Source organism: Orbicella faveolata, unplaced genomic scaffold (genome assembly GCF_042242905.1).
Source record: "Orbicella faveolata isolate gen_17 unplaced genomic scaffold, um_ofav_v1 contig_34, whole genome shotgun sequence".
NCBI classification, from domain to species: Eukaryota; Metazoa; Cnidaria; class Anthozoa; order Scleractinia; family Merulinidae; genus Orbicella; species Orbicella faveolata.
Genome location: NW_028301563.1, coordinates 10,081,436 through 10,104,184, shown reverse-complemented (window position 1 = coordinate 10,104,184; position 22,749 = coordinate 10,081,436). Strand labels below are relative to the sequence as shown.

The 22,749-nt window shown below is 39.2% G+C and overlaps 2 protein-coding genes and 1 long non-coding RNA gene across 8 annotated transcripts in view; 2 read left to right on the top strand and 1 right to left on the bottom strand.

The window, feature by feature from the left end:
- Positions 1-293: 293 nt before the first annotated feature.
- On the bottom strand, positions 294-11,878 carry LOC149104722 (uncharacterized). The gene is made up of 2 exons (XR_016201281.1): positions 11,535-11,878; positions 294-1,091 (listed from the first exon to the last, which is right to left on the bottom strand). It is a non-coding gene; the product is annotated as an uncharacterized LOC149104722 (long non-coding RNA).
- On the top strand, positions 10,315-19,295 carry LOC149104721 (ribitol 5-phosphate transferase FKRP-like). 3 transcript variants are annotated; one of them, XM_089270958.1, is made up of 4 exons: positions 10,315-10,413; positions 10,876-10,924; positions 14,509-14,951; positions 17,640-19,295. In XM_089270958.1, exons 3-4 carry the CDS (start codon positions 14,708-14,710, stop codon positions 18,116-18,118), a joined length of 723 nt encoding a protein of 240 aa, XP_089127084.1. In that variant the 5' UTR covers positions 10,315-10,413; positions 10,876-10,924; positions 14,509-14,707; the 3' UTR covers positions 18,119-19,295. The 3 variants fall into 3 exon arrangements, with proteins under 3 accessions (XP_089127084.1, XP_089127086.1, XP_089127083.1); XM_089270960.1 differs by lacking the exon at positions 10,315-10,413 and having other exon boundaries at positions 10,770-10,924; XM_089270957.1 differs by lacking the exons at positions 10,315-10,413; positions 10,876-10,924 and adding an exon at positions 11,935-12,052.
- A 1,252-nt stretch (positions 19,296-20,547) lies between these two features.
- Positions 20,548-22,749, top strand: part of LOC149104702 (uncharacterized) — a 158,788-nt gene continuing 156,586 nt past the window's right edge. The window contains exons 1-2 of one of the 4 annotated variants that reach the window (XM_089270798.1): positions 20,548-20,635; positions 21,357-21,427. The gene's annotated coding sequence lies outside the window, so the exon portion shown is untranslated. Of the gene's footprint in view, positions 20,636-20,892; positions 21,207-21,356; positions 21,428-22,749 lie in introns of those variants that run through there. The other 3 variants (XM_089270797.1, XM_089270796.1, XM_089270799.1) reach the window with 3 other exon arrangements.

The following is a 22,749-nucleotide window of genomic DNA, read 5'->3' as shown; positions in this document are numbered from 1 at the left end:
TTTTATGACAACGTAGCTACTCTAATTCAATGACGCGAACTGGAATTCTCAGGGGCTCTTGTATTCTGGGCAGAGCGACTAATTAATCACGTGATAAGAACCGTAAATGTGTTGGACCAAGAACACACAAACATGACTTGAACAATACAACGGATAAAAAATAAGCATGGCAAGGACCAGGTGAAAACTGCCGCCTACTTACACCATGGGACTAATGTAGGTGAAGCAACTAGGCATTTTCCGACAGAGACCTCTGCGAGGTGATTTTCCGATAATAGTGCAACGAGACAACCACTTGTAAAGTTAACTTATATTCAGTTCACTGTGCATCATTGTTTGATCACTAACGGTCTTTTTCTTTGTTCACACAGATGTAAGCATAGAGCTACACCTCACCAGCACTTCCAAAAATTTTACCTTTTTTTCTGGGTTTCTTTTACGGTTTAAGCAAACGTGGTTAGGAGAGGGTTTCGATCGATGGAGTTTAATTGATAGCTGAGAAGTTTGGAATTGACGAGGTGCAGATGACCGAGCGGCAATCAAATCTTCGCAGTTGAATTCATACTCATTACTCCCACCTATTTGCGCAACTTTAAAATCGGCGGCAGAAAGAATCAGGTGGCCATCAAATGGCGAGCCACCAAAGAGACCGACACTTTTCACAGTGCCAAGCGTGCGAGTGTTTCTATTTTGTCCAAGGTACTATTTCACCTCACACTTTGGTGTTTCGAAATTTCTTTCTGTTTTTGACGCAGTCAACTGTTTTTCTCCGACACGGGCAAAGCCACTCCTCCTCCAATATCCAAGAGATAATGTCAAAGCTGTTTGTGCAAGGCTTTCTTTGGCTTCGTCCAACTTTTCCTGCTCCATTAGAGATATTGCAGCCACGCTACGTGAACGGGAGTGGGTGCCAATGAGGGTATAGATGCTGCCATGGAGTACTTTTCAACTGTTCTGGTGAAGGATGCCAAGCTAGCACTTGAGTAAACATACGATTTGAAACAAAAAATTGCCAGACATTGCAGGTTTATTAACCAAAAGCAAACCAGAGAGGTTTTGATGCCCATCATTTGTGAGGTGACTGGTCCCTGCTAAGGTAAGAAATTGTTACAATTAAGACATTTCTCAGTTATTGTCTCTCATGCAAGTCTATGTCTTGTAAGGCAAATAAATTCAATTAATAAACAGTTGTTCAATAGGAACGGGCCGTCTTTTTTTAACAGGGGGAGGGGGGAGGGTGGAGAAAAAGCCTCTACCTGTTCCTCTACGTACTTGCTTCACTGGTATGTAGCTAATATAGGAGTTTCATCTATGCTATTCTTTTAAGGTAAAGCCTTGTAACTTAGTTCTAGGATGTCGAAGCAATGATAATGGAACTTACAGGGTATATCTTACATCTGAGGACGTTTCCTTTGAAAGCCTGAGATGAGGACTTCATATCACGTGGTCAATACACCTAAGTCGTTATCTACAGGCAAGAGCAATCGGCGTCAATTAGCCATCTTTGTATTTACTTAGTTTCAAAAAAGCCAAAAAATTTTGAAACGGAGATTTTCGAAAACGACGACGTTAGGATAATCGTGGTTTCCCTGACCGGGTTTTCCTCAAACACAATTCTAAAATGACCGGCGATGGTTGAGTTTTTATATTTCTCCCTCGTAGTGTGATGGCGTCTTAATTTTATGCTTTCCAAATTAACAGATTTCTATGTAAGCACTTTGTCAACGTACGAAGTAGTTTAGGCATGAATGAAAGTTATTATTAAGGTTACAGTATACCTTCAGATCGGCAATTTTCTTCAAATTTGGATTTTTGGTTCAAAGTAATGGTTGAAGAGTAATCTCTAATTTCTGAAAACAAAATTGAAAAAGACTCAATATTGGCGGAGAAATGGAGGTTTTACGTTACGGCCGGAAGTAAAAGTTCCCTTTTGATTGACAGCCCTATAACGTGTACGCAATCAACCGAGACTACTTTCGCGGGAATATATGGATACCACGAATTGGCTGGCTACTCAGATCCAAGCATTTTTCGTATTAGATGTAATTCTATTAAGTTATAAGTAAACATGGACCACGGAAAACTCTGTTTACCAGTTCGAAAAAGCGAAGAACGAATGAAAACACATCAATGAGTGAAGAAGCGAAAGTTGGCCTCGCGGATGAAGCTGTAGCTATCGTATCAAGCGGGCAAAAAGATCGAGTCAAGAGTAAAGAAAGATTCTGTAAAAGTTTGGGAACTCGACAGCTATAACAGCGACGTGTACATTGACTCTTTTGTTGAGTCCGATACCGATGAGTCGCCCAACTCATTGAGATCCATTGGAATATTATCCATGCACATTTGCTCCGCCACGCTTTCTTTTGTTCAGTTTGTTCTCGTCGCCCAGCCACTCTAGCGTTCGTATCCTTTTTCGTCTTCCCCATTTTGCCAGACCAGCTTCAAGAAAAACCGAGCTACAGAAAAATTATCTCTCCGCCTTGAGCGCAATGCGAAACACAAGGGTTTTTTCGAGATTCACGCGTAAATTTCACCGCGAGTTAATGGTAGTAAATTTTCCAAGCGCTGATTGGCTCAGTGATCTGAGAACCCAGTTGAAGGCGTTTGTGGGCGGAGTTTGTTTGCGAAGCAAGAGATTTTTCTTCGCGCTGTTTTCTCGAATAAATTTTTTCGCTTGAAGCAGACACTTTAAAGAGTTACAACTCAAAGGGGATTTGTTTGATTGCCCTCAAATTTGAACAGTAGCTAGATTAACATATAAAAACCAAAAACGTGTCTGCGAATTGTTTATTTCGAAATATTTTTTCTCCGAGAGCAATTTTTGTACGATCACTTCACATTTTTTAAATCCTATTTTGAAAATGTTCTGTGACTTTTTACTGCAATTGAATATGGCAAAACGCAGACACGCTTTTTTAGCGCTTTTTGTCCTGAAACCGAGGAAAAAAATAAATTGGCGAAAAACAAAATTCGCTTTGACTTGTAGCTTCCAAAAGGTGATTAGGACGCTCGCATTTAGTGGCCGTGAAAAAATCGGCACTTCATTTTATTTCAAAATTTTTGGTATGGTTTGATAGCCAGCTCTATAAGCTTTAATTTGATATAGGGGTTTAGGTATCTACAGCTTAAACCGGACGCGCTACATCGCTTGGACGTGAGACACCCCTGAAGGTATACGGTAACCTTAAGGTAATTCCCCTGAAATACAACTGCACATAGATTTTTGTTCAACCTTAACCGTAATAGATTTTATATTTTAGGGGTTCGGAAAGTTAAAAAAAAAAAAACATCATATTATTGAAAATAGATTGGTGTTCCCTTGTTCCCAAAAATCTACTCAAGAGTTCCCTTGTTCCCTGAAAATAAACTGAACATATCCCCTGTTCCCTGAAAATACATGCTCCAGTTCCCTTGTTCCCTAAAACCCCTGGGAGGGGCTCAATACTTTTAATCTCATCGTATTTAGTTAAAGGTTTTTGCTTACCTACTTACTTATCAGATGGGAATTAGTGATAAGGGGATTTATTAATGATCGGATGAGATTAAACTGGAAGCAGGGTACGTATGTTACATCCATGTACCCCCCCTGGGAGGGGCTCAGTATTACATGCTTGAGGGAGCGTGACGGCACCGCGGAAATACGTTTTTTGACGTCACAGTAACTGGTCAGTGGTCATCACCATCGGGCTGTGTTGTCCTTCGATCGATCAGTTCTCTGAGATCGGTGTTTTGCTTCGTTTTAAGGTTGAAAATATCCTTGATACTTCTCGTTATTGGTGAGCTTGACGCCCTTAAATGGGTTTTTAATACTCAAGCAATGTTCGTAAAGAATAGTGGTACAGGGGAGTCATTTTGTGTGGAGTAATGTGTAGTTTGCTGACTCGAGCCAGCTCGAGCGGACGAAGCGTGGATAGCGTTGCTTCAGCCGCCCTCGCCTCAGAATTGTCAAAATCAACGATGGGTATCCAGCAAAGTAGAAGATTGGTCCTGTATGCAGGTTTTGCAAGGATTTTGAAGACTGGTTGGATTTAAAGTGTAATTTGCGCGAAATGGTTAAGGTACTACATGTAAGTCGGGATCGTTTTATTCACACTCACTTTGCGCCGACGTGTGGTGCTTGTTCATTGAGATTACATTTCCAACGCGTCCAAGAAACTTTGATAAGAATTTGTCTTTAAAGACTGGCGTTTTGGCGTTTCTATCATCTTTCTGACTTTCTGCGCCTTTTGGAACGGGTGAAATAAATTTTTTGTACCTGTCGTTTGCTGTCAGAATAAAACATTTGTTACATTTGTTCATTTCATTCACAAGATATTTCTGTATCATTAAAGATTGTTTAAGCCTACATTCATATAATGGTGGCGTTTGCGAAGGGAGTAGAAATCGAAAATATTGTGATTTGTTGGCCGCAGTGAACGCTAGAAATACTGAAAACATGCAAGACCGCTCAATATGTTCGGTTCATTGACAATTTTTCCTTTCTTGAGGTCTTTTTTGTTTACATCGATTAAATGTTGATAGTACATGGAAATTTTCAAGACCGTTTCCTTGTACATGTATGCACATGTAACTAAATATTTTAAAATGCCCAAACACCTGTATTTTTTTACAAGAAACCGCTTCCACTTATGGAATGTGGTCAAGTTTCACTTCTTTTGATGCTGAAAAGACTTTCAACATTTCAGAGAGGCAGTAATCAACTCCTCAATGAAACCCACTAGTTTATTTTGTTTACTCAGTCATTTGAAGCTTTTCGATTTCTATTTCCCTATCTTACATGTGCATTTTATCAACTTATATAAATAATTGACTGTTGTTGTTTTTCCTTTCATTTAATTTAATTCAGATGAGCTTTGCTCAATCACTACAAAATAATTTTTACATTGCAATCATACATGTACATATCACATGTTTTGAATCAATATGAAATTAATTATGATCCCCTTAGTAATAATATTGTATCATCCTCCCTTCTGTAAGATTCTTACTTAACTTGTAACCACTTTATTACAAGACATTATAGCACCTGATGGCAATAAATTATATATATGTAATTATATGTATTTATTTTTTTCCTGTGATAAATTGGCTAACAAGTGGGTTTGTTTATGCCACTGTGTCTCTGAATTGGCTTACTGTCGTCTACAAACCATTGGTAATATATCTTCGCTGCATCTAACTCAGATACCAGACACAAAAGCATGTATTAAAGAACAGATACATTTCTTACAAATTAATATTTATTACATTTAGTTCATCACTTAAGTTCTACAACATTGCTTTTCTCCAGTGAGAAATTTTGTGCAAAGTCTGAAGTTGTAAGTTGCAAAAACAAGGTCCGTCAGTAGTTGCGAATCACTTAAAATCAGGCTTTGGTACAGTAAACTGAATGGCAGAAAGCGAGGAAATTAGAAATTGTGTCAAATACACAAGTGATAAAAGAGGTAAAGTTGACTGAAATCTACAGACTCCTTTTTTTAGGTTTAGGGTTAAGGTTAGGCCTAAGGGACAAGGTGGGAGGTGCAGTGGCCTTGTGGTTAGTGCGCTCAGCAATGGATCGAGCGGTCCGTGTTTGAGCCCTGGTCAAGGACATTGTTTTGTGTTTTTGGGCAAGACACTTTTACTCTCACAGTGCCTCTCTCCACAAAGGTGTACATATGGGTACTGGTGAATTTAATCGTGGGGGTTACTCTGTGATCAACTAGCATCCTATCCAGGGGTAGTAGAAATACTCCTAGTCGGTTCATGCTACAGAAACCAAGATAAGCCTGGCCTGATGGGCTACTTGGCTCTATGCAGACTTTACCTTTTACTTAGGGACAAGGTGCTGCATCAAGTGGGGGAAGGGACAGTGGAGTCAGAACCTCCCACTTCCCATACCGCTATCTCTTGACTCCCACCCTTGTTCGTCCCGCTCCTGTCCCCTGTAGATTAAGAGACTCAAAACACATCCTAGTCATTTAGCTGCACAGTCCTTAGGCATTTCCTTTTCTTTTTTTCCTTCATTTTCAGCCTTGCTACTCTTACCCACATCTTTCAAGTGAATGACCTATGACGTAACCACTGTCAAAGGGTTTCATTTTGAGCCTCATTTTGAGCCCAAAGGTGAATTTTTCTTTGCCCGTCAGCCTAGAAGTCTCTAAAGACACTAAATGAAAGTCAAGTAACATTTTCAGTTCTTGTTTTTGAAAATATTTGAAGCCTTAATGAATGACAAAAATTAGCATTTTGCGTTTTTCTCCGGGCTCCTGCCCCCTATTCTCCCGGGCTCCTGCCCCTTATTCTCCCTGGCTCCTGCCCCCTGCCTCTCCCTACCATCAACAGATGGCTGAATGGTCAGGAGAGGAGTTGCCATATGGAGAGCATTGGTCAGTGTTCTCTCAGTTGGTGTTTTTACAGCATTGATGTGGAAATCATCCATGGACAGTATCTAAAAGGACTTTTGCTGAGCCAGAATAGAAAAAAATGTACAATAGAAGAAGTTTTCTATTGGGAAATCCAGATAATAGTAATATGTAAACAAATATTAATTTTAGAAAGTTATACAGAGTCTCAGGCTCTAAGGTAATGTGGTCAGAAATTGTCTGGGTGGCCTCATAATCAGAAGATTGTTGTGTGAATACAGGGGGGATAGCCTATTTATAACTAAAAATGAAATTCATTTATTGAGTTTTAACTGGAAGTTGTCATCACCCAGATTTTATGGTATTTTTACTGTCTTACAATAACATATGCATGTATTTTTAATTATCCTTTAAACAGCTTTGTATTCCATGTCTTCTGCCATCTTTAGATATTCAGATGTCATGCACTTCTTGTGGTTTTTTCTAATAGCTAAATAGCTTTTTCTAAACTCTAATAGCTATGCAACTAGTTTAAAATAATTTTCACACTTTAGAGGCGCTAAAAGCAAAATACAGAACTGCAACAATTCGAAATTATGACAAGAAACAAAGAAACAATAATAAACATGAAAATTTAAAATTTTATTTTCGCCAGCCTCAAGCTTCCTGAAGTACAGTGTGATTAAAATTGGATATTTTATGATAAAACAGACCTTGGTGAATTCTTCCTCGAGTTGAGGCCAGATTTTGAACCCTTTTGGGGATTCATTCCTACACTTGTTACACCAACGTGTCCAAGATTTATACGAAGTACTGCTTCGATTTCGGCCAACTTGGTCTATAATTCGGTGATACCGAGTGAGGACAGGATGACCGTGTTTACTTACGTGAGTGCCCCCAATCGAACACGAGCATGTCTTCCCGACGAATTTGATCGAAATGCCGTTTACATACCGATTCATACGGTTAAAGCCCATCAATTCAACAAACTTGAGAAGTTGATGTCCTCAGAACACCGCTACAGCAACATAAAAGCTGCCTAGTTTTAGCCTTAGCGCACATCGTAACGTAAATTGCCACTGGCTCGCCACTTGCGAGCATGTACTCTCACGAAACAACAACAATTTCACACCGTGTGCAAGTTCAGTTTGTCTTTGGCACAATATATAATATTAACTGAGAACTATCCAACAAATGAGCGGAGTTTAAAAGCTAAGTTTACAGTGTGCGCTCTAAGTTTTGTATCTTTTTGACTGTCGACAAGACTCGCTGCGAAAACAACGTAAAAGTTGCAGACATTTTGTAGTTTTGTTAAGGTGTACCGCTGACTAGCAAAATACTGTATCGCGCCCCCAAAAAAGTATTTCCGCGGTGTCTCGAGCGTGACTAATGTGCGAGCCTGCGAGCCGGGCCCCGAGTCGCGAGCCGCGAGCCTATTTTTGCGAGCCACTCTAGATTTTTCTGTTTTTTTTTTTTTTTTTTTTTTTTTTTGCGAATTTTTAATTTAACGTTAACGTTTTACCCAGTAAATGCTACACTCGGCAGAAGGAACAGAAATTTTCGATGTTCTTTTCATGCGTGAAATTCCGCGCAAGTAATTTTTCTGTCAGTGTTAAATTTAATTTCATCATGTTTCATCGAACGGATTCTGCAGGTAAGTTTATATTTTCATCTACGAGTGAAATTTTGAGTTCCCTCTTAAATTTTTGTATCAAAATGTTGATTATGTAAAATTAACTACTACCCAAATGTCAAACACGAAAACGTTCAAGTGAGGCGAATTCTAGGTAATCAAGATTATACTCTAGAACATTAATCAAGCACCGCCATGAAAGATTCATATATTTGTTTTTTGCTTGGCAGTTGTCCATTGCTTTGTCTCTCGGGAAACCAGGCTCTTAATTTTTTTTAATGGTTCCCCGGTAAAATCGAACGACAGGACGACCGCTTATTTCGAGCAATTCAATAGTTTGGGGATAAAACCCATCCGCCCGGCCATAAAACAAAAACAAAACAAAAAAAAAACAACAACAACAACAACAAAGCCGAAGTTGGTTTTTAACCATATTTACACATCAGTTTCGTTTAAAGTTTGCTTAAATCCCGACAATCTCGCTGGAGTATAAATCATTTATGTACTTCATTGACCCTTCATTTCGCTATAACGCGAAACTTCGCTCAGTGAAAGTCAGTACAATTTTCCCAGCTGAAAAATATCACAACTCCTTGCAAACTAATTAAAGAGTAGAAAAAGTTTCCCTCGCGTCCAGCTACCAAAGTCTGGTAATTCAAAAGCAAGATGGGAAAAATGTCCGTCCTAAAATATCTGCGTAATTGATAGAAATAACTTTTAAAAAAGGAACTCTCCATCACCTAGCTCACTTGCTATGCTTAAGTGCACCGACACATGAAGACTGCGGGTGTTTTCCATTATGCCAAAAATTCCGGACGTTTCGGTCGAAAGTCAAATGGGAAGGTCCGTTTCGGTTCCCTCCGACCTAAATATTGCGGTCGGACCGGTCCGACCGAATTTGCCGTTCCATTTTTGACAAACCGGTTCATTGCCCTACTTCTCTTCACCTATATTATGTAGGGAATTCTCAAAAAGGAATAAAACATAAGGGCATTATGCCCGTTTTTGTTTTTTTTTTTGTTTGTTTGTTTGTTTGTCTGTTTGTTTGATTTTTTGTGGGAATCTTTCGAGGCTCGCAAAAAGAGACTCACAGCTCCAGGCTCGGGCTCGCAGACTCACAAGTCGTTGTCCACGTTAATTTCCGCTTTACATTGGCGAAGGTATTCCCAAGCAGCGGATGACAGTCTTGTTCGACCCTTAGCCTAGAACTGTTACGAACCCGCTGACAGGTCCATGAGTCGTGTTTATAGTCTGTGCAGTCTTTGAAGAACGCACAGAAGGAGCATCGAGAAAGCATCGAGAAATTAAGAAATACCGCCGGGGTAAATACCGCCATGACTGTCCTGTTGAAGTCAGCTGGCAATGTAGGTTTCAAAACTGCAAGTAAGATTACCTCAGCGTCTATTTAAGGTATCTATGGGCGGAAACAAGCAACAGCCGGAAATACGCTAGTTTGCGTATTTTTAATGATAGCACAAATGTGTGACACACGGGGCAGTGTTGTGTTACGCTTCAACCAAGGGACTAAATAAAGGTCTAATAAGCATAATTTATGCAGAGGCAGTACGTCTAGTCTGCGCTTATCAGTCCGGAATCAGTCCCGATATATTAGGACAGCCATGACGTCACGAAGCTATTGTTAGCAGGGAAAATGGCGGACTTTTCATGCGGACAAAGAAAGTATGTTGTTTCCAGTCTCGCATAGACTCTAGCCAGCATTAAACGGGACTTTTTTGCGACCAAACGTTGAGAAGGAGAATAAGCGGCCTTTTTGGTAGTGAGAGAACGTGAACTGTCTTCTAATCATTCAGTTTTTTTGGTGTCAAGCGACGATGTACACGCGATTTTGTAGTATTTGCGTATTTTTAATTGAGCTGTTTATATTTTTTACTGGTTCTAGTGTTGTTAAAGTTTCATCAGGCCAAATTCCACGGTTGCAAACAACGCCAGTATTTTGTAAACTCTCTTTGAATTTGAGGCCCTACAAGTGTACTTGAACCGCTGTTGTTATAAGGCTTGAGTAATGCATTGTTCCTTCATTTTTATGACAGTTGTTTTCAATTTTTCTCTCTTAAGTACATGGAAGAGCATACTCGACTGCTCGAGGCACTTTACCGAGTTTGTGGGGGAAAAATGGAAAAGAGAGGAAAGAAGACGTCGCTAAGTACGCGGACGAAATTAAACAAATTTGGGCGGGAGGTCTCCGTGTTGGTGGATTCACCAAATGTGTACCCCAGTTGTATCACTGGAGAACCAACAGCCTGTTGAAAACCACCTACAGCACAGAGGTGGCAGCGAAACAGACAAGCCAGGGGTAGTGCAGGGATTCCATGTAAATGATTCTATCGGTATCCCAAGGAATGGCACAAAGGGTAGAGGAGATTGTTTGTGCTCATTTACCAGACGTTTGAGGGCCATGCAAACATTTAAGTTAAGGTTTGTAGGGGGCATTGTACTCTTTTTTGGCATTTTTTTAAAACCTATACACACTGCAGCTGTTCCTAGTAGATGATGATTCTTTTCACCTCCCCATGAAGTTTGAATGTACCAGAAAGTAATATTTTTGCAAAATAATTATTATGAAAGCAAAGACTGAAAAAGTACAAGAGTTTAGAATGTAGTGTTGAGTGTTGAACGTTACTAATTGTGAAACTAATGCAAAACATTAATTGATTGTGAACAGGAAACATTTCAGTTTGGTTAAGAATATGTAATAAAAAATAGAAAACATATGAGTCATCAGACCACTTGAGGGCACTCTCTTACTTATTTACTGAGAACTAATGTGGTAACTAAATTCAAAATAAATTCATATTTTAAAACGAAAAATACATTTGTAATAATATTGACATCTGTGAGCAATGTAATAATCTTCTAAGCGCTTGTGATTTGTTTCAGGTCCTGCATTCTGCCAAGAGGCAAATTCAAGGTTGAGAGTACGTAAAAAGTGAGTAAAATAAAATGGATTTTACTTTCAAGACTGAGTTTGTTTTGTATCAGTTTAAATAAATATATAATAAAACCTTAGAACATGTGGATGGATTGTCAATGCTCCATTGTCAACCTGTCCAGGAATTATATATTGGATATTTTTGGGTAAATAACTTGTTAAAGTCAACAATTATATGTAAACTTTCATAATTTAAATGTGGAAATCAGACATGATATCTTTTAGCACAGCAACAAATAGATACAAGAAATATTTGAGATAAATACCAAAATGGAGAAATTTCAGATTTACAAAGAATATATTAACGGAATTTTTGACTATCTATGCATCTGACAACACTATTTTTCTAGCTTAGTTTATTTTGTATAAAAGAACAAGAATGTCTCACTCGTATGCGTTATTGAAAATTCTGCTTGAATTTTGATTTCATTTCCTCGATTTAGCCAAAATGTATAACATTTTGGCCATTCACAATTTATCTTTGCTGGCATATAAGAACACGCGCGTGCTGTCGATTTCGGCCCAATAATCCCTAGATAAGAGGAAAGCCTCAATTCTCATATCGATCATTTCTGTGCTTAGAAAAATGCAGAGTAAAGATGCTTACCGATTGTACCGTCTCTTTCCAAAGAATGATAACTGCAGCTCGTCAAACTTAGCCCGCATTGCGTTCCGTAATGCTTCCTTCGGTCCGAGGATAATCGTTATCTGGGCGGAATTGTCTGTGACATGGAACGCGAACACAAACTTTCCTTGCATTTTATTATTTGGACAGTATTTAACCCAATTCGAGATAAATATACACCTCCTGAGGGCCCGCGTTCATGGCATTGGAAAGTATTAGCGACTCTCTTTGTCCGCCATTTTGAATCTCTTGGTTTGTTGTGAAACACAACACTCCAGCCAAAACACGCATTCGCAATGGTTGAAACGTGAGTTTCGTGACAACACAGCCGTCCTAATATATCGGGATATTCCGGACTGCTTATACCATGTGGCAACGAATCAAATTAGCATACCACACAGATACCCCAACGCGGAAAATATCATGCGGTTATAGAATCGCGCTTTCAATTTGATTCGAAAGGAAAAACACGCTCCTCGGGCCGGTGGGTCTTTTTAAAGGTAACATTGAATAACACTGAGTTTATAGAGAGTACAAAAAGTACCCTATTAATTTTAAAGCTGTACCACTGTTCTTGTACTCGAGAGCGAACTTTGGGAAATGATTCCCAAGCTTAAGGTACATTTCTCTAGTCCTACGCAACGCTGATGCATTTGTAGTATTGAAGCGTTTCGCTCGAGTAAAACGCCTTCTTTCTTTCATTAGCTGTCAGTTGTTTGGTTAAGGCAATTCTTCGATCATATACCCGGTAATCGGGTACGGCTTTTGCATGGAGTTGCTTATAGCCTGCCCGCCGGTCTGAAATTTTGACACATTTTCCACGGAATGCCATATTGAAGCTCTTAAACAATCTATGATTGTTTGGAAAATCTAAGGGATACCGATTTCGTTTTTGGTTTCCTATTTAATTCAGAATTTTCTGAGGTTGAGTATGAGTATACTAAATTAAAATCGCCATGTCCTCGGCCCGGCCTATTCTCGACATCTACAATTTATAGTCGGAGTCATAGTCCGAAATTTTTGTACAATTTTGACGGAACAACTTAGCAATGGGACCTCCTGAGATTATTTTACGATCTTTCAGAAACGCCAAGCGATTCTCAAAACTGTGGACGAATCTTCGAAGCAATCGCTTCATGGTCATTTGCGTCAGACTCACTTTGATAAAAGATTGCGTGACTTGCCCGTGTTTAGTTTGCTTCCGTTTCTTTTGGTATCACAAGATCACAAAGCTTTATTGTTTTCATTACATTCCATGTTATCTAAGTATCATAATAATTGGAGACCTTAGTAAGTTTTGGTTATTCAAAGCGCGACATGTCAGGGGAGATTTTCTCTTTTCAGTCCTCCACTCCGATGTCGGCCACCATACCGCACGATTCTCGGAATCGAAATCGAAACCACTGCATCACCATAACAGAAAAACCACATTACGTTTACGGTGTATACTAGAGAAATTTTAAAGTTATATCATTGATTCCCCGATTAGTCCTCGTCGTTTTTCGAAGAGTCTTCACCTATCCGGCCCAAATACCGACTATGTTCTTGAGTAATCGCTGAATATCCTCTCACTGCTGGAGAAAATCATCGTCAAAGCTACGACTGTCACTCCTTCTATACTACAAGTAGGGAGCTTAATTGAGAAAAGCACGACGGCAACGGCAACGGCAACGGCAACGGCAACGTCGCTAAACAAAAGGTTTAATGAGGATAACAATGGCTGTGCACGTGCGTTATGATTCTTGGTGCATTTCTTTGCTGTCCTCTGCAAAACAACAACGTGAATGACCAAATTCTGCGTTCTCTGTAGAACGTGAACCACGACGACTAATTTTTTCACATTTACAGTATTTTTGTAATTCCTTGCAAGAGATCTCATCGATATGGAGACGGTAGGGCAGCCTTGAAGCAGTGATATCTGCGAATGTTGTGTGTCTGAAGAAAGACTACTCTTAAAGAATGAATTCTTTTTTTAATGATGCATCCGGTTACTAATTAGACTCCTTATTAACCGCGCGGCCATGGGCCGAGCGCGGTTCTAGGTTTACCCGTGGTTTATTTATTTTTTTTTTGTCGGTGACCAGACGCAGACCTCCGCTCGGCCAAACTTTGAGTCACGCAACGTGTGATGTTTTTCCGCCAGAAGCTGTTAAAACATAAATACACGGACAATTTTACGGATATTGTTTTCTTTTTTGTGGGTAAAATATATTTTCTTTCCGTTTTATCAAAGCGTTGGATTTAAAGGGAATAATAAATACGATGAAAAAAGGTATTACGTCAACCATGGAATGCGCTGACGTTGCAGCTTTCACTTTCGCTACGTGACAAATAAGATCGTGTTTACTTTGCAAGTTTATTTCGGCAGAAGCGACGGTCATTAATTTATTTGTAATTTTGCGAGTATTTCTTGTGGTTTTAGGCAAATGAAGTAAATCCTTTGACTGTTTCATCGCAGCAAGTTCATAGATCGGAAGGAAAATTAAATATTTGCAAGCCAAGCAAAGAACGTGTCAGAACGTGCAAAGATTACGTCATTGATAGGGAAATAACCACCGTACTAAAGATAGCCGTAGATAACGCAATTCTTGAATTATGTGACTTGTGTGACTTCTTTGCTAACCCTTAACTCAAGGGAAAAAAACAATTAAATTTAATTGTGCCTTTAAAGAAAGAAAGCGGTTTGTAATAGTGTTCGTATCTTCATGCCCATACATATCCCGAAGAAACTTCCAGATTAAGACTATTGCGTCATCGGAGATGTCACAACGGCTACGACTGATGGTGCAATAATAGAGTGTGTGTTGATCAAGTGATGTGATGTCTACAGTAATCAATGAATCATCAAAGATTGCTTTGGAATATGGACTGCGTTGCGACTGTAGTACTAAGAAAACAGTTAAATTTTAAAAGCGCGGTTATAAGATCTAACAGATCTTCTTGTTTGTATATGCAGGATTCGCTGCATGCAGATGAGCATTCGAAGCCAGGATCCAAGTGAGAGAGACAAAACCACCAGCTACAAAATACGCCTGTCTCAACATGTTTTGCTTTGAATAATACAATATTGTTCCCCGCGTTATTTCGTCAAAGCTGTTGCGAAGCATTCTGAGTTCATCATATCAAAGACTGATGACCAGAAAATCAAGCCGAGCATGTTTTGCTGTAAGTTGGCACCTCGAAGACAACGCAACCTAACAAACAAAGGATTGACAGTCATGTTAATCATCTTGCTCGTAGTTCTTGTTAGTCTCCACCTGGTTATTCTTCCATCTGCGAGTGGTGGCTATAATGACGAGTGTTATTTAACTGATGAAAAACGTCAAAATTTGAGGATTATGGTGCAGAATATCTCGAGGGTTTTTGACAAGTCTGGTGTTCAGTATTGGCTCGACTATGGTGAGTTGCTGTTTATGCTTCTAATTAGAATAGAATTAATTGTGATATTAAGGTTACAGTATACCTTCGGGTCGAAAATTTTCTTCAAATTTCGATTTTTGGGTCAAAGTAGTGGTCGAGGAATAATCTCTAATTCGTGACAAAAAAAATTGAAAAAGGCTTAATATTGACGGACAAATTGCGGTTTTACGCTTCACCGGAAGTAAAAGTTTACCTCTTGATTGACAGCCCTATGGTGCGTATGCAATCAACCGAGACGATCTTCGCGAGAATTACCTATATGGATGTCACGAATTGACTACTCAGTGGAACAGCATAGTTGTTCTGACTACCCAGTATTTTTGGTATTAGGTGTAACTCTATTAAGTTATAAGTAAACATAGACCACGTTAAAACCATGGACCAGTTCGAAAAAGCCAAAACAGCAAAGAACGAATGAAAATACATCAATGAGTGAAGAAGGGAAAGTTCGCCACGCGGATGAAGCTATAGCTATCGAATAAGGCGGGCAAAATATTCGTGATAAGAGTAAAAAAAGGTTCTGTAAAAATTTCGGAACTTGACAGCAATAACAGGGATGCTAACAGAGACTCTTCTGATGAGTCCGATATCGGCGAATCGCCGGACTCATTGAGACCATTTGAAATATCATTCATGCACAGTTGACCACACACAGTTGCTCCCGCGCTTTCTTTTGTTTGCTTTCTTCGCTCAGTCACTCTAGCGTTCGTATCCTTTTTAGTCTTCCCCATTTAGCGAGACCAGCTTCAAAAAAACCGAGCTACAGAAAAATTATCTCTCCGCCTTTGGTTCCTTGAGCGTATTGCGAAACACAAGAGCTTTTTAGAGATTCGCGCGTAAATTTCACAAGGAGGTTAACGGTAGTAAACTTTTCCTGCACTGATTGGCTCAGTTATCTGAGAACCCAGTTGAAGGCGTTTGTGGGTGGAGTTTGTTTACGAAGCAGAAGATTTTTCTTAGAGCTGTTTTGTCGAATAAATTTTTTTTTCACTTGAAGCAAACACTTTAAAGAGTTACAACTCAAAGGGAATTTGCTCAATTGCCCTCAAATTTGGGAATTGTTAATTTCGAAATACCTTTTCTTCGAGAGCGATTTTTGTACGATCACTCCACATTTTTTAAATCCTATTTCGAAAATGTTCTGTAACTTTTTACTGCAATTGAATATGCCAAAACGCAGACACGTTTTTTAAGCGCTTTGGGCGGTGAAACCGAGGAAAAAAATTAAGTTGGCGAAAAACGAAATTCGCTTTGACTTGTAGCTTTCGAAAGGTGATTCGGGCGCTCGCATTCAGTGGTCGTGAAAAATTCGGAAATTCAATTTATTCAAAATTCTTGGTATAGTTTGATAGCCAGCTCTATAAGCTTTAATTTGTCGAGGAAAAGGTTGTTGTTTTAAGCTTTAATTTGATATAGGGGGTTTAGGTATCTACCGCTTAAACTGCACGCGCTACATCGCTTGCACGCGAGACACCCCTGAAGATATACTGTAACCTTAAGACCTTAAGATACGTTCGCACGTACACGTGTATGCTTTATTGCTACTTATTTTCGAGGGAGTAATTTTGCGGGGCCTAAATTTGTCTATAAAATACGCGAAAATAAACTAAATTTCGCGAGATTTGTCAGAATACTGATCTTTATTTTATAATGAACATTTATACTTAGTTTCAGAATTGGCGCAAATGATTATAGTTTTCCTCATCGATAGTTAATTGCATTGATACTTGTTCGAGTGTCAAATATATGTTCAAATGTATGATCTCTTTCATATATTCACTTGTAGTCTTCACCACCTACGGGTATATTACGAACTCACTACCCAGCTGGCTTGATAACTCAGTTGGTAAAGCACTGCGCCGGTACCGCAGAGGTCATAGGTTGGAATCCCGTTCAAGTCTGAACTTTTTTCAGGCTTTAATTTCACGATAAATATAACTGCGATGATCAATCATATCTTCTTACCTTTTTCCGCAGTTCAAATTTATGATCTTTCGTATATTCACTTGGACACTTGACGAAATAAATAAAGCAGAGCTATACAGAGTACAGGGCAAAGTCTCTGAGCCCTTTACAAGTGACGTGAACGTTGATTAATAAAGAACTAAATAGCAGGCATTGGATTACGCGTGATTCATTGCCGCGAAAACATTTTTCGCGGGTCTCTAATTTTGCGGTTATAAGTGAGTAAGTCGTATTCCTTTTAAAAAAAGGCGAAAATTATTGTTCGAATTAAAAGACGATTTCTTCTTAGAGAATACAATTTCCTCTCAAAATGACGGTAATGAGCCAGCGCGGCCGAATTTATGAGCTCGGAAACCTCTCTCCGACCAATTCAGAGGTGAAACTCTTAACATGTAGAACCGTGGATTTTCCAAACAAAAAGCAGATTTGCGGTGATTTACAAGTAGCTCCGAGTACTGTCAGAAAGAAAATTCACCATTTTCAACGGTGTTCAATATTCAAATAATCAATTCATTAATGTAATATTGAGGGGTACGCTAATCCCTTGGTTTTACTTTAAAAATTTGATTGGCTAAATAGAGGTTCTGTGGAGAAACTAAGCATGCATTAATTAACGGATTCGTTTAGCCTGCATTGTTCGAAAAGAAAAAACGTGACAGCAAAGACTTAAGATTACTTTTGTTTTTTATTAATTTGTTTCAGGAACCCTTCTTGGTGCTTATCGCACGGGAGACATTCTGCCACACGACCACGACGCAGATATATCATTTATTTTAAGAACACAGAGCTTAAACGCCTATTCGGAGTTGACGAGATCAGGAATTAAAGCAAATGGTTTCATGGCAATCTTTGGGAATGCGACCGCTGATTTCGTGAGGTGGATACCAGCAAATAGGACAACTAGCGGCAAAACAGAGGTAATGCTTCACAAATTCTATCCAGCCTCGTCAGGGGACAACTTCATTCTTAAATACCATCATACCTTGGAGACGTTTCCTGAGTCCTGGGTCATGCCACCTGCGAGGATCAATTTCCGCGGAGTCAATGTCGCAATTCCCAACTCCCCGGAACGTTTATTGTCTTTTAGATACCCTTACACTTACGGACTGTTCGGGTTTCAATTTCCATACAAATGGAAGTGCTGGGTCCCCTGTCTTTTAAGATCAAGCAATGGATGCTAAAATTATACGCAGCGGAAAGTTAAGATGCTAGTAATAATATCGTGTGGTGCTATTCATTATATTGGTTAAGTGTATTAAATGAGTGGATGAATCCCTAGTGAGGGACCATTCAAGTGTAGGCTATTGAGCAGTACTTTCATGTGGTACCGTTTATTATGCTGCACAAAGTGGTTCTAACTTTTAAGTCTTTGGATGAAACCCTAGTGTGTTACCATTTAAATGAACGCTATTGAGCAGTAATTTCATGTGGTACTGTTTATTATGCTGTACAAGGAGGTTCTAATTTTAAAGTCTGTGGATGAAACCCTAGTGCGTTACCATTCAAATGAGACCGACTGAGTAGTACTTTCATGTGGTACTGTTTATTATGCTGCACAAAGTGGTTACAACTTTTTAAGTCTTTGGATGAAACCCTAGTGTGTTACTGGCATTCAATTGAAAGCTATTGAGCAGTACTTTCATGTGGTACGGTTTATTATGCTATACAAGGTGATTCTAATTTTAAAGTCTGTGGATGAAACCCTAGTGCGTTACCATTCAAATGAGACCGACTGAGTAGTACTTTCATGTGGTACTGTTTATTATGCTGCACAAAGTGGTTACAACTTTTAAGTCTTTGGATGAAACCCTAGTGTGTTACTGGCATTCAATTGAAAGCTATTGAGCAGTACTTTCATGTGGTACGGTTTATTATGCTATACAAGGTGGTTCTAATTTTTAAGTCTGTGGATGAAACCCTAGTGCGTTACCATTCAAATGAGACCGACTGAGTAGTACTTTCATGTGGCACTGTTTAGTATGCTATATAAGGTGGTTTCTACTTTTAAGTCTTTGGATGAAACCTTAGTGCGGTACCATTCAAATGAAAGCGAGAAGTACTTTCATGTGGTACGGTTTATTATGCTATATAAGGTGGTTTTTCCTTTTAAGTCTGGATGAAACCTTAGTGTGTTACCATTCAAATGAAAGCGAGAAGTATTCATGTGGTACTGTTTATTGTGCTGTGGATGAATTCCTAGGCTGTGACCATTCAAGGGAAAACTACTGAGGATTACATGTACTTTCGTGTGCTACTGTACATTGCATCAGGCGGTTGTAACTAAAAGTCTTCATATACATTCAATTAAATATACACGATAGGTCCATTTTAAAACCGACCTATGTTTTGTAGATGTTATAGTTGTTGTTGTTGTTGTTGTTGTTGTTGGGTTTTTTTTTTTTTTTTTTTTTTTTTTTTTTAAGAGGAACTAAATATTTTCAGGACCTTTGCTAAAATGTGATGAACTTATTTTACTTGTTGTTAAAAATCTGAAATAACATGCTGTGATTAGCCAAAAAGTAGCGATGCGTAATGTCCTATGCAAGTTATATATATAAGACCGATGTTCTATAGAAATTCCAGAAATTACTTTGAGAAGTGCTAAGTATTTCTAGGACCTACGCAAATATATATCTGGGTTATTGACCAAGCGTGAGGTCAAGATGGCTGGCTATTGGCCAAGTGTGTTTTTTGCGTGTTTATGGACCGAGACGGAGTCGAGGTCCATAAACACGCAAAAAAAGGACGAGGCCAATATCCAGCCATCTTGGCCGAACATGCTTGCTCAATAAAGGATTTATTATATGGCTTTCGGAGAAATTTTTCTTGCGGGACACGGCGGTAGTCCCGAGCGGGCAAGATAGCTCCATCTTGCCGGCTCGGGTAGCCAATCACAGCGCAGGATTTGATTCATCTTGCCCGCTCACGGAGCTAGCCCTATAATAAGATGAACTTATCATATTTGTAATTGAAAGTCTAAAATAAAATGTTGCGATTGGCCAAAAAGAGCAGCTTTACATGATCTCTGATGCAAGTTTAATCATCGATACGTGGGCAAACGACTCCAGGAAACTTGTTACAGGGGACGATAACAGGCTAGACTACTTACATTCCTCTATTTTTTTTGTGAGATGGTAGATGTCTATCGTTGAGTTCGATGGGCCGCTATCTTGATCTCTTGGGGGCATGATGCGAGAGAAACTGAGGAGAGTGTTTTTCGTTGCTCTAGAAATTCAAACACATTGCAGTCGGTCACGGTAGTGTTTTAACAGTTTGTTCGCTGTTTGCCGCTTCATATTGTAATCCACTTTAGTTTGGAGAATATATAGTTATAGCCTGGGTAGCAAGTGTTTTCGTGGGGTTCGGAAGCAAAGAATTACCGCGTAAAAAAATCTTTTTTTGGCTCTCGCTCCATTTTTCGCGAGGGTAAAAACACCGAAAATCCCGTTCATAGGTCTTTCTTTGTTCTCCAACCCCAAGGAAACGCTTGCTACGCAGGCTAGAATAGTTATGACGATGGGAAAGCGACCTAATCCTTTCTTCTGGCGTGACGAATTTCTACGGCGTTGGTCCCATTTGACCTGTCGCCTCCTGAACAGTTGAAATTTTGTAGTCGGGACACGGTAAGGCGCGAAACACAAGCGCGGAGCGTGTGGAGACAGTGTGGCCGAGTGGTTAGAAAGCCGGATTTGAAATCCGTAAGTCTTGGGATCATATCCCGTTCTGACCGCTAGCTGATGCTGTTCTCGGTAGCCCCGAGTTCAAATTCTCGGCTGCGCTTGTAAATAGCCAACTGGTCTGTCTCTCGCCAGTTGGGATTCTTAACCGAGTGTTTATTTGAATATTTATGTATCATTGTTTGTCTACATTGGTCCTGAATAGCCCCAATGGGAGGTGGTCAATTAAGTATACATTTTTTTTATTATTATTATTATTTCAATTCGTGAGTTGCGCTCGTGATCGCGCTTCGCGCTCGTGTGTCACGTTTCGCGCTCTGGCCTCAATCCGCCTAAATCGACTTGCTGTTTGACTTGCTGTTTGACTTGCTGTTTGACTTGCTGTTTTGAATGTAGTTCAAAGGAATTTTTGTTGCTGGTTTCAGGTAATGTTTCGGATGACCTGATTCAATTGCATAAGGCCTCAGCTTCCGTAGTTTGATTGTCCCAAATAGAAGGATCTTAAACGTAATTTACTACAGATTTGTGATTCAGTGCATGGTCACCTACAATCTCATTAGAATCGATTTTTCAACGCCGGGATCGGACTGCGGTGAGATGATATATTTTCTTTAATATCTTAATGATCCCGCTTCAGTTACAAATTGTCATGAAATATGTCACAGAAGTTAAAGAGGGTTAACTGATTGGTGCGTGCTAACGATGATCGCTATTTAGGCTAACAGAAACTTCATTTATTTAGGTCGAAATCGTGTGTCATTGGGCAGGGATAGGAAACCAAGATGCTCTACTATATAAGGCTCCTCGCTTAAAGTAATTTATTAAAAAAAAAGGTAAAGCAAGTTACGAATTACAGAACGAAATTTCACAAGCTCGTGCTAGTTACATGCAAAGTTTCCGTTCTTTGCCAGATTACGAATTAACCATTGTAATGTGATTTGAGAATTTAGGCTGGACGAAAGAGGTCACAATGCCTACGAATTAATCACTTTAAAATTCCTTACGATGTAAGCTTCCAGAGAGGTCTTCTGTTTGAGCCGTTCATTTAACTCTTTTGAGAACCGAGTAAATAAGCCTGCAAAAAGCAAAATGTTGCTTCAAAGTAATGTATGATAAGTAAAGTTCTGTTTCAATTCTTGCATGCAGTGTTCTTTAGGCCACTTGTTAGTTTATCACAAGTTCTCGCTAAGTCCGCATTTATGTTGCTAGGAAAAAAACACATTTTTTTATTCTTCAGGAGAATAGTAATAGGTCCATATTCTTTGTACAGAAATGGGATGACCCACAATAAGCGAGACATTATACGTGACTATATTCGTTTACCAAATAATGACGATTTATTGCTCAGACGGGCTAAGCCGTGAAGTCAAAAAAAGCCGCCATCTTCTCAATGGTTGCTCGCGCTAGTCACGCATGTAACTGATGAAGAAAGCCCAGTCTGATACTAAGAAATCACCTTAATTCTATTCTTCTGTTAACTCACTTTTGGAAGGAACGACATAACATAATTGTTCCAAAGTGAGAAATATTTGTTTTACAACGTGATCCAGTTTTCACACACTGAGCTATTCATAAATATAGTCTATCCAGCTGTGTTACCATAACCTTCTCGAGACCTGACTGTCATTAAAGATCATTAAAATATCAGTCTTGTTTCAACGAGCATGCTTTCTCAACATAGTTGTATTCTTTTTTTTCTTTTTTTTTTTCAATACTACTAAGTGGAATCAGTAAGCGGCTTATATTTTTTGTAACATAAAAACCTTTTGTCTTTTTTTCCCGGAAAGATTAACACGCATTTCTCAATATTTTCTCACGGGTCTGTGATCAGACGCGTAGAAAAATACTGAGACAAGCTTCCCTGTGACAGGCCGTCATAGGGATGCGTGTCCGGGATATGAGCGATCATGCTTCTTACGCATCACTGAAACAGAAAAATGTCCAACGTCGATTTTAAAAGTGATTTAACAAACAAAGAGACGCGGCTGTGCTTGTGATACGATGTCATTTCAGCTCTTTAACTTTAAAATCACCTAAACCAAGCAAAGGGAAGTAAATATTTAACATTCCTTTAAGCAGTATCAATAAACTGCAGTCACTCCTTTTATTTTCCTGGCGTGTGACGCGAATTCACG